At 35.0% G+C, this 10,939-nt stretch overlaps 3 protein-coding genes across 3 annotated transcripts; all 3 read left to right on the forward strand.

The window, feature by feature from the left end:
- The first annotated feature begins 2,003 nt into the window (after nt 1-2,003).
- On the forward strand, nt 2,004-4,058 carry LOC120163950 (putative pectinesterase/pectinesterase inhibitor 28). The gene is made up of 2 exons (XM_039173745.1): nt 2,004-3,195; nt 3,277-4,058. The coding sequence occupies exons 1-2, from the start codon at nt 2,175-2,177 to the stop codon at nt 4,014-4,016; spliced, it is 1,761 nt and encodes a 586-aa protein (XP_039029676.1). The 5' UTR covers nt 2,004-2,174; the 3' UTR covers nt 4,017-4,058.
- A 1,146-nt stretch (nt 4,059-5,204) lies between these two features.
- LOC120163917 (NF-kappa-B-activating protein-like) lies at nt 5,205-7,659 on the forward strand. Its single transcript, XM_039173718.1, has 6 exons — nt 5,205-5,487; nt 6,172-6,247; nt 6,333-6,395; nt 7,144-7,188; nt 7,274-7,330; nt 7,458-7,659. The coding sequence occupies exons 1-6, from the start codon at nt 5,261-5,263 to the stop codon at nt 7,548-7,550; spliced, it is 561 nt and encodes a 186-aa protein (XP_039029649.1). The 5' UTR covers nt 5,205-5,260; the 3' UTR covers nt 7,551-7,659.
- Nucleotides 7,660-9,232: 1,573 nt separating this feature from the next.
- LOC120163954 (epoxide hydrolase A-like) lies at nt 9,233-10,475 on the forward strand. Its single transcript, XM_039173748.1, has 3 exons — nt 9,233-9,775; nt 9,853-10,094; nt 10,179-10,475. The coding sequence occupies exons 1-3, from the start codon at nt 9,314-9,316 to the stop codon at nt 10,423-10,425; spliced, it is 951 nt and encodes a 316-aa protein (XP_039029679.1). The 5' UTR covers nt 9,233-9,313; the 3' UTR covers nt 10,426-10,475.
- Nucleotides 10,476-10,939: the final 464 nt, after the last annotated feature.

The raw sequence follows: 10,939 nt of genomic DNA on the forward strand, positions 1-10,939 counted from the left end.
GATTTGTTTTGATTTTTTTGTAGACCCTTTAATTAAATTAAATTTTCAACTTTGTTCTTAAATTTGTTTCTTCTATTTTTTTAATCTGGGAACAGATTTGACATAAGCATGTTCTATTTATTGATTATTAAACTATATTAATTTGTGATTTAATTTTTAAATATTTTAATTATATATTTTAATGTATTTTTTAGATGATAATATTGACGAAATTGCTAGGATGGTAATGGTTTAGATGGGATATTGAAAAAGGGTAAACTATGCATTTAATACATAAATTATCAACTTTGGTCCATTTCAATATCTAAACTTTCATTATTTTAAAACCATATCTAAAGTTTTTAGTTTTTATTTCATTTTAGTACAATGTTGTTAAAAACTTAACATGTTTAGTACCTAAACTATCAATTTTAGTACCTAAACTTTAAAAAAATTCAAAAGTTAACGTTAAATTTTGAACGGATACTAAAATGAAACAAAAACTAAACTTTAGGTATGATTTTAAAAAAATTAAAAATTAAAATACTAAAATAGACTATAACTAATAGTTAAGATACTAAACTTGTAGTTTATCCTAAAATAAAGTAGGGTGAAATGAATAACTCACCAGGAAGTTGGTCAAAGAATTTGATTTTTTTGAGAAATAGATTGAAACATCTAACGTGGTTGAAATGTTAACCGACGTACTTGTTGTCTTTAAATCTTAAGATTTTATAAGACATAACTTATAATTTAATCAAATGTTAAGCTATAAACATTGTTAGAATTGAATATAGTCGTTTTTTTATCTCAAAATACTGGGTATGTATGGGTATAGGAGGGCACGGGATGAGTGGAGAATATTCAATTGAGTAGGTGGATTTAAAAAATTTACCCGTCATAGGCGATGTGTAGATGGCGAATATGAAAATATTAGGTGGAAATGAATATGAGAGGTATCCGCATCCTCTCCGTCCATTTACCATCCGTAATGATGAGTTTCAATAGTTAAAATGAAAAATGAGTCTCTAACCGTTAAAACGAAAAGTGGAGTGGAGATGCTTAAATGACAAGGATAACTACAACAAGGAGCTTGTTGGCAAAAATGAAGAGCTTGAAGAAGTCAGGTGCTACATATATGAACAATGGCGAGATTGTGAGGATTCTCAATTCTCCTGATCAACTGTATGAGTCGTCAATCATCCGAAGTAGAGATTCAAACAGCGGTCAAATAGTAAAATAACAGCCGTTATATAGTAGTTGTGGCGGCAGCTAATACTGTTATTATGGAAAATAGCGGTGTGAAGCAGGATCACACCAATAATGATGGACATGGCCGCAATTTAACGTAATGGCCAACCGTGACAATAGCCAACCACTATTCTACTATTGTTCTACTATTTTATTTTTTATTTTTCAAAATATAATTCCTTTAGAAAAAGATTTTGATTGTGATACCACAATAGTATCGGTTATATTCACAATCACGATAAACACAATACGATCTGAATGATCCAAAACTACTCAATGGAATATCAAGGTTGTTTGTATATTCCGGAAAGCAATTGATGTAACTGATGCTTTGGCTCGCCTTGGACATAATGAGAATATGGGACTCTCGATTCTGCAGAAATCACCAGATGAAACCCAAAGTCTTGGCACCACTGATATGGCTGCGTTGAGAAGAAGATTAAGACACTGCTAACATAGCGGCCCCTTTCGTAACCCAAAAAAAAAATCATAAAAAAGCTTAAAGAGTATAATGTATTTAAAAAAATGGAATCAAAAATACTAATAATACATTAATATAAATAGTATAATTAATTAATAATTTTATTATATGAACCGGACATATGTTAGTGTACTTGTTTTTAGGTTGTTGATCGACTAAAAATTGACAGGTGCTCATGTTATTTACATTGCTCTTTACCCTCTCATTTCAGGCAAAAATTTTAGCAATTTTCTTTCCAAACATCATCTTTTGAAGCAAAAATCTAAACAATTCAACCTCCTTTCGTTCATAATACAATTTAGGGTTTCCTTTTTAAAACACATTTTAATCCAAAATCTGTTGCCTCTCTTTGCATAGGGCAGCTCTTGTTGCCTGCCTAATTGGGGGACTTCATGATTGTATAGGAAAATTGTATGTTATTTCTCTTTTCCAATTGCTTTTCATAGATTAACATCTTCCGGAAATGTCGTCGTCGGATGATCCGGAGAAGAATAAGAGAAACGGCGTCCTCAAACTTTGTTTCGTCATGTTGGTGTCGATGGCGATCGTGGTTTTGGTCTGCATTAGAATCAGCCGTAGTAGCGACGATGATGAAAATAACGTAGGGGATAAAGATGATCACAAGGATCCTTCAATGAAGGCGATTCGGGCCATCTGCCAACCGACGGAATTCAAGAGAACGTGCGTAGAGGAAGTCCTGGCCGTGGCCGGCAATACGACGGACTTCAAAGAACTCGTCCAGGCGGCGTTCACTGCCACGATCAAGTACTTGCGTCGAGCCTCTGAGAATTCGACTACGTTGAGAGACATTCAAAAAGATCCGAGGTCGAAGCAAGCATTGGATATATGCAGACAACTAACGAGGTATTCGGTATACGAACTACAGAAATCGTTCTACAAATTCGACAAGTTCGGACTTACAAGGATCGATAAAATGCTGGCTGACTTGAGGATTTGGTTGAGTGCTACAATCACCAACCAAATTACTTGCTTAGAAGGATTCAGGAATATAACCGGTGACCCTGGGGAAACAATGAAGAAGGCATTGACTATTCCCATAGAACTAAGCATAGATGGCCTTGCCATAATAAGTGGTCTAGCCGACTTTCAAGGCGGCGTACGCCGACGCCTACTCGGCGATTATGAAGTTCCCGTTACTGGCGGACATAACAATTCCGATTTGGGTACGACTTTAGAGAACGTCTTCAGCCGTCGTCGACTCGAAGTGGACAAAGCTGACGTTGTTGTGGCCAAGGACGGTAGTGGAACCTTCAATACCATTAAAGGTGCAATGAGTCGCATACCCCTTAATTCTCCTAAGCCTTTTGTGATATATATCAAGGAAGGAATTTATAAAGAGAATATCGAATTCGGTTATAGGATGACAAATGTGGTGTTAATTGGAGACGGTAAAGAGAAAACACGAATTACCGGTTGCCGGAACAATGCGGTTGGCATTCCCACCTTCAGGACTGCTACAGTAGGTACGGTCTCAGATTATGCATTTACATGTACATACATACATATGTTTTGTTTCTAACAAAATGATAGTCCAATTGATGTAGCTGTTAATGGGGATAAGTTCTTTGTCAAGAACATCGGATTCGAGAACTCGGCTGGGCCAGCCAAATTACAAGCTGTGGCGTTGATGGTGACATCCGATTATGCCGTCTTCTACAACTGCTCGATGGATGGTTATCAGGACACACTTTACGTCCACAGCAAACGCCAATTCTACCGCGATTGCACCGTTACCGGGACAGTCGATTTTGTTATCGGTGACGCGGCCGTGGTTTTCCAAAACTGCACATTCCTCGTCCGAAAGCCATTAGATGGACAACAAGCCACCGTTACCGCGCAAGCTCGATACGACGCTCGACAACCAACGGCTATCGTCATCCAAAACTCGACATTCACGGCTGCTCCAGAACTAGTCCGTGTGAAGAACAGGTACCGTACGTACCTAGGCCGTCCGTGGGGGAAATTCGCGAGGACGATCGTCATGGAATCTTACCTAGATGATTTGATTACCCCGGAAGGGTGGACGGTATGGGATGGTCTATGGGGGATAAACACTTGTTTCTACTCGGAGTTCAACAACAATGGCCCTGGTTCGAGCACGACGGCTCGTGTTAAATGGCCCGGAATTAAGAAAATTACGACGGAGAGTGCACGTGAATTCGCTCCGAGGGCCTTCTTTGATGGGGTTGATTCATGGATAAAGGATAGAAGCGTGCCGTATGCCCCAGGACTTTTTAACAACGATACAGTAGACGTGCAACAAGAAGAACGATGGCCGATTTAATATTAACTCGATAGATACAATTGTTGTTACAATAATCTAGACAAAAAAGACAACAGTTCTCTATAACTAAATATCTTCTTATTTTCAACCGTCTATTTTAAATCATTTAATTATTTTAAATTTAATATAAAATTATTTTTAATTTTACATTACATAATTAGATATTATTTCTATTTAAAAATATAATTTTATGAGGTGAATATGTAAAAGATTATTTTTAGTCATTATAATATAACTATATCTATAGCTAGGAAAAAAATGGATTGTTCATAAATTTTCTATTAATAGAAAAATATTAGTAAATATTTCTTTCCAACTTCCGAATTGAAGTGCCCTGGGGACATCTCTTTTCAACTTCCCTTTTAATAGCATTGCAAGTGATCCATTTCTAATTATAATGAAGAGATATAATACTAATAATAAATTAATCACATAATTAAGATAGTTTCTTATAATTATTGAAACAAATTTAATAATTTAAGATCACATAAGGACCATAAAAAGAAATATTAAAACCAACTAAGAAATTCGAACAAAAATAGATATGAAAAAAAAATAGATATGAACAAATCTGATCGCATCCGTAAATGAACCACAAAAGAGGGTCAAACTATTAAAATACCTTGCAAATTAGAATCGAACGACATAAAAAACTATTCACGAACGCATAAAGGGTATCAAAATCCAATCTGAGGGTCCAAAACATAAAATATCAATAATAAAACGGACAAGCGTCATCTTGATCAGTCATAACGATATCAAATTAACTCTTAAAAAAAATAACTGAAAACAATAACAAAATAAATGAAAAACGTGATAAAATACAGGAAAAAATGCCATAAAGGTAAATAAAAATGTGTCATACTACTAGTCTTATAAAATAAATAAATAAAGATGTGATAAAATAAAATAAGATGACAATAAAGAATATCAACGGTATGCAATCAACATTAAAATTGATGTCATCACTGACTAACAAAGATGAAAAGAAAAATAGATGAACATCGTACTAATAAGAGAAAACTATGGAAAAAATAAATGTACAAACCAAGTGACATTCGTGATAAAATAATAATAATTACCAGAGTATCTTTAAATATACAATGCTTGTATTTATCCAAATTAATAAAAAAATTTGATATAATCATAAGTAGAATTAGGTTATAAAAGGCCGCCCTCAGCCGCCACCTCTCCCAAATCTCAGATCAAAAAGAGGGTAAAGAAAAACTCTTTTTGGTTGGCATATGGCGGCATCGTCTTCTTCGGCTACTTCCTATAGTTCCTCGGATTCCTTGTCCGATTCGTCTTCCTCACGGGCCAAAAAACGCCGTCATCGCACCCACCGACGCGATAGAGACAGAGATTCTCTCAAAATCCGAAAGAAAAGCCGTTCGATAGGTAAACGGCGTCGTAGGAAGCATCGCCGTCACTCTTCTGATTCTTACTCTTCGTCTGACTCTGATTCCTCCAGGTAAAAAAGAAATTATTTCTTTTGTTAACTAATTGGTGTTTAAGGTTACCTGTTAGGCGAATTAATTAAGATTTTATTAAGTCTTTAATCTGGAAATTTCGTTGGAGTTGTTCTTCGGTGAAACGTTATCACGGATTTTTCGTTTTCTATGTTACGATTGTAATGTATATTTTAATACCATTTCTAACTTGTATTTTTTTGCCGGTTTGAGTAAGATTGAATATTTGGATTGTAATGATATAAGCCGGGGATGAAAGCTTAAAATGAATCTAAATTATAGCTTATGATGTATATCTAGCAAGCTCGTTGCCTATGCCTTAGATAATTTTTGTTTTTATGGTACAATGGGTTGATTTGTTTTATCAAACATTTTATTTAAATGGAATTTGTTGTATGTAGTTCACTAACGATTAAACATAAGGAAATGCAAAATTGTGTCGTCTGAAGCTTAAATCCATGTTCATATTTCTTGCTTTTCGACACTGAATGACTGGTAACTGAGCAAGAGCAATTTGCCTTCATCAATATTTTTTTTCATTTTATAGTTTTTGTTCTAATACTTTTATGTGTTACAATGAAGGTGTAGAAATTACGTGTAACTATTTGGTTATTTAGTATTTTACAGACAAGTAACCCTGACATGTAGACTTGGTCTAACATTTTAGGACTGCTAAATTGTTGCAGGGGTGACAGTTCATCGGATAGTGATCATGAGTCCAGCCATTCAAAGAGGCACAAGAAAAGTGACAGGCAAAAGAAGGTTTAGTTTTGGTTCAACATTTTCTTCCTCATTTTAATGCAGTCACCCCTATGGCTTACTTTATTGTTATCCTTTTGCCTTTTAGTCAAAGGAAAAAGGGCAGAGCAAGAGTCATCGGCATAAACGTCAAAAGTACAAACTGAAAGAGGTATTCCACTATTTACAATGCATGTCCCTATGTTGTTTTAAATCTTCTCATAGAATATCATGTCTGATGCAAATCTCCAATACAAATCTAGATATATAGGAATGGATATGACCCAGACCCCTCAAATATACACGGAAACTTAGAAAGAATTGATCATTTTTATGTTTGGCTCATACCCTGGATTCTTTAGCCCCAGTAGAGTCCAACTAACATAGATGTGTAGCGTTGATGCTTAAACAACCTGAGATTGAGTGCCTGCTATCATGAAATTATAACCCAAGAGACTCAATGATTTTATGTGTATTATGTTTAACATGGTATCAAGTTTGAGTCTAGTGGCTTAGTGTTGCTAGGTTATCCTTATTTGCTGGCTGTTCATCAGGAGCTTGGTTTTTGTTATTATTTTCAATATCTTTCATGGTTCATTGTTTGCCTTTGCACAAATGAGACATGTATACTTAAACCAAGTTTGCTTTTCTTCAATTAGCATCAGCCAGGAAAGTGGCAGAAGTTCTAATATTAGTTTCAGTAGTTCCATCTTATGGATGTCGAGCAAATTTTCCAACTTTCATTATTTTTAAAATACTTTTAACTAGACATTTCCGAGGGGTGCTTATAATACTTTTTGCTTGTTCTATGGATTGGCTCTTGAAATTGGAGCTGTGGCCCGTGACATGATAATTGGGTGCAATTGACTTGGATTGTTTTTCTGGGTCGGGTTTGTCCTGGCAATCGGAGCTACATATAGAAACAGAAAGAAGATGGAAGTAGCGGTCCTGTGCAGCTTTCCAAGGTAATTCATTGCCGTCTAGTGGTTCATGATATTATCCCCTCACTTGGTTACACTCACTCATGCTAACTTCTAATCCTTTATACAGTTTCTTGGGCGTAACAAGGATGATGGTGCACCGCGTAGTGCTGTGTCTGGTAAAAAGGTTAGTCTATCTTGTTTATGTTAGAGATAGACAAAATGGTTTAGGGTCTCAATTTATGGTTCAGAAGTTCTGAAATAGGCACTTGTGATGGTTCTTACTTTGCTATTGCTCGTCTCATTGTTTTTAGATTCTCTTGAAACTTGACAAGTCAAAGGAAGACAAAGAGGCCGAGAGTAAAAGAAACGAATTGTTGAAGTTCCTAAATGCTAGTTTTGATTGACTAGGTGGAGCTGAAGTTCAACCTGTATTAAGAAGTCTTGTCATCTTGCTGAGGATAAGGTAATCATGCTTGAAGTCACTATGTGTCAAGTTTTCAATCCTAAGGGAAATGTAGAATATTAGTAACTTCACAAGTTTCAGTGTTGTGTTTTATGGATTTGATGCTTTATTTTGTACATTGACTTCAAGTGATCGTATCCGGTATGCTTTGTCATCACATCATTTTGACATGGCAATATATATTTACTCGTGTTATCTGTCTTGGACTCTTGGTTTCTCAATGATTTCAATTAGGTCCGGTTCGCACGTTGTTGTTCTTGGAACCCACTGTCTCGGTGAATGGTTCCCAGGATTTTTATCTGTTCATTTAGACAATTTTTTGATGCTGAGCCTTCTCACCGCTTTTAATGGAGAATTGCTCCGATGTTATTGGATTACATTTTGAGTTTTCTGGGTTTATATTTCAAGTTTGTGTGTACAATGAGGGTGTGGGTGCTTTTATTTGGCCCGAGCAAGATTTCATGGGTTCTGATCGTAAAAATAATAAAAAGGTTAAATATGTTTAATTGCGCTTTTACTGTTTAGAATTTAGTAAGAAATGGTAGCTTTTAGTTGCGGGATGCTGTTCAGTATTAATATTATTTCTCATGTGAAATGATTAACTGAGCCTGAAAATGACTTGTGAAAAATGATTGAAATATTTTTATTAAAAAAAGTAAATATATTTTTTTATTGACAAAAATTATCTAATTATTATAATATTAATATCATAGTCCAGTGTGTTGATATAATAATATATACATGAATGAAGATAAAATAGAGGAGTCTAATTGTTTCTTTTAAAATAAAAATTAAATGAAAGAGTAAATTAATAAATTATTTAAAATATTAAAATACTCAAAAAATGGTAGAAGTTTATTGAAAAGTATTTTCAAAATATTTTTATTTAATTTTTTTAGGAAATTATCTAAGAAAAATTTGAAAATTATGAAGTATTAAAAATTGAACTTATTTATTGATATGGTTGGTTTAAGTGATAAATATTTTGAGTCCTTGTATATGTAAAAAATTCAGTCGAAAGATTCATCTATCAAAATTATATTTTCTTTTTTAATAAAAATATTTCAATCATTTTTTCACAAGTCATTACTATTTATAAAATGTAATCGATATAAAAAAATTAAAATTTAAAATCCAAGATAGAAGTTATTACTATTTAGCTGTAAATTTATATCATTATTTTTTAATTAAAGCCTTAAACTTTGTAAAAGTTTTAGTTAATCTTTTTTTTTTATCAAATTATCATTTACGTAAGTATCGTAGATTGCCGTATAGTACATAAATTATAGTATTGATACTTTTACACCTTTAAATAATTTTTTTAAAATTAAATACTTTTTGCAGCTTTAAACCGGAAATTTTCTACTCCGGTTACTGGATAATGGATATAACTCCTGGTGGCTGTCATGCAAAGGGCGGTGGGTTTTAAGCGTTTGATTCCCTTAATGGCTGCCTGTTTCTGTGTCGCAAAGCAAGTTTGTTTAAATGAAACCAACGGGTTTCGATTCTTGTGCCACATTCAAAGCTCCTGTATACATTTCGTATCAGTTAATACACTACTTTTGAAAATTGAAACCCTTTTGTTTTTTAATTACATGCATGTAAACCCACTGCTTTTGCCTTTATATCAAAGCACTCGTCATCATCAAATTTCACATACATAAAGAACCACAAGGGGAAGACGAGGGCAGAAAGCAAGAGAAAATGGAAGGAATACATCACAGACTGGTGAATGTGAATGGCATAACCATGCACGTAGCCGAGAAAGGTAAAGGTCCGGTCATCCTCTTCCTTCACGGCTTCCCCGAACTCTGGTACACTTGGAGGCATCAGATTCTTGCTCTAAGCTCACTCGGTTACCGCACCGTCGCACCGGACCTCCGTGGCTATGGCGACACCGAGGCTCCCCCGTCGATTACCAGCTACTCTTGCATGCACATTGTCGGCGACCTCGTTGCACTCGTCGACTCTCTCGGAGTGGAACGAGTGTTTTTGGTGGCTCATGATTGGGGCGCCTTTTTTGGATGGTACCTTTGCTTGTTCCGTCCCGATCGAGTAAAGGCTTTCGTCAGCCTCAGCGTCCCATTCATGCCGAGGAAATCATTGAAGCCTGTTGAGAGCATGAGGCTTTTCTTTGGAGATGATTACTATATTTGCAGATTTCAGGTTTTTTTTTCTTTGGTCCCTCTTCTCTTATAATATTATTACTTGGTCCAAATGATTTCATCGAAACTTTATTGTAGGAACCTGGAAAGATCGAAGCAGAAATAGCTCATTATGGAACTTCAAACGTGCTAAAGAGCATCATTTCTAGTCGAAAACCAGGTCCACCTTGCTTGCCTAGAGACAATGCTTTTGGTATCAAACCAGATACCCCAATTGCCTTACCACCATGGTTCTCACAAGAAGATCTTACTTTCTACACCAACAAGTTCAATCAAAAGGGCTTCACTGGTGCTTTAAACTACTACAGAGCTTTGGATTTGTATGTTCTTTTACCTGGAAATTCGATTTTGAATGAATTATGGTCTTCTGATCTTTGGCCTAATTTCTATCTGTTAAATTGCAGAAACTGGGAATTGACAGCAGCATGGAGTGGTACACAAGTGAAAGTGCCAGTGAAGTTCATTGTGGGGGATATTGACTGTGTTTATACCACACCAGGGATGAAGAAATATGTAGAGAGTGGTGGCTTCAAAGGAGATGTACCCTTGTTGGATGAAGTTGTGGTCATGGAAGGTGTTGGTCATTTCATCAACCAAGAAAGGGCTGATGAGATTAACTCTCACATTCTTGATTTCATCAAAAAGATCTGATTCTGCTTTGTTTATGTGTAAGCTGAAGAATGCATGCTTTGTTCTCTCTTTGATGTTTTATTGATATTAGAATTGTAAGAATTTTATCATTAATCCATGGTACATGCATGAATAGTGAAAGAATAATGACACTACAGAGGTTTTAAATGATCAAAACTACAACTTCAACAGTAAAAGGACTAAAAATGTGCAAATCAAAGTAGAATGACTAAATCTACAACTTTCACATACTAAAGGGGCTAATAGAAGAATTCGACCTATTAGAGTCTACTCATGATGCAACCTGACGTTCACTAAAATGATATTTTGGCTTTTTTTCCTGCAACATTTTAATCAAAATGCTAAAAAAAGGCAAAAATAAATATTCAATCAAATGTTAAGAGGCATTTTTCTTCTAAAATGAAATGTTGGAGGCAAAATGTTTCAAAAATATTCGGGCCAAAATGACCATTTTGATAGACATTGGAGGATTGGAGTGCTAATATTGGTATTATGTCTAAATTCTATGAAGTTT

This window comes from Hibiscus syriacus, unplaced genomic scaffold (assembly GCF_006381635.1).
Source record: "Hibiscus syriacus cultivar Baekdansim isolate YM2019G1 unplaced genomic scaffold, ASM638163v2 tig00111503_pilon, whole genome shotgun sequence".
Taxonomy (NCBI): Eukaryota; Viridiplantae; Streptophyta; class Magnoliopsida; order Malvales; family Malvaceae; genus Hibiscus; species Hibiscus syriacus.

Bases quoted from the DNA above. Each gene is read 5' to 3' on its own strand.
- LOC120163917 (XM_039173718.1), top strand. From the start codon at position 5,261: ATGGCGGCATCGTCTTCTTCGGCTACTTCCTATAGTTCCTCGGATTCC. The intron at 6,248-6,332 runs GTTTAGTTTTGG...TTTGCCTTTTAG, and splicing joins AAAGTGACAGGCAAAAGAAG to TCAAAGGAAAAAGGGCAGAG. The intron at 6,396-7,143 runs GTATTCCACTAT...AGCTACATATAG, and splicing joins AAAAGTACAAACTGAAAGAG to AAACAGAAAGAAGATGGAAG.
- LOC120163950 (XM_039173745.1), top strand. From the start codon at position 2,175: ATGTCGTCGTCGGATGATCCGGAGAAGAATAAGAGAAACGGCGTCCTC. The intron at 3,196-3,276 runs GTACGGTCTCAG...CAATTGATGTAG, and splicing joins CTTCAGGACTGCTACAGTAG to CTGTTAATGGGGATAAGTTC.
- LOC120163954 (XM_039173748.1), top strand. From the start codon at position 9,314: ATGGAAGGAATACATCACAGACTGGTGAATGTGAATGGCATAACCATG. The intron at 9,776-9,852 runs GTTTTTTTTTCT...ACTTTATTGTAG, and splicing joins ACTATATTTGCAGATTTCAG to GAACCTGGAAAGATCGAAGC. The intron at 10,095-10,178 runs GTATGTTCTTTT...GTTAAATTGCAG, and splicing joins TACTACAGAGCTTTGGATTT to AAACTGGGAATTGACAGCAG.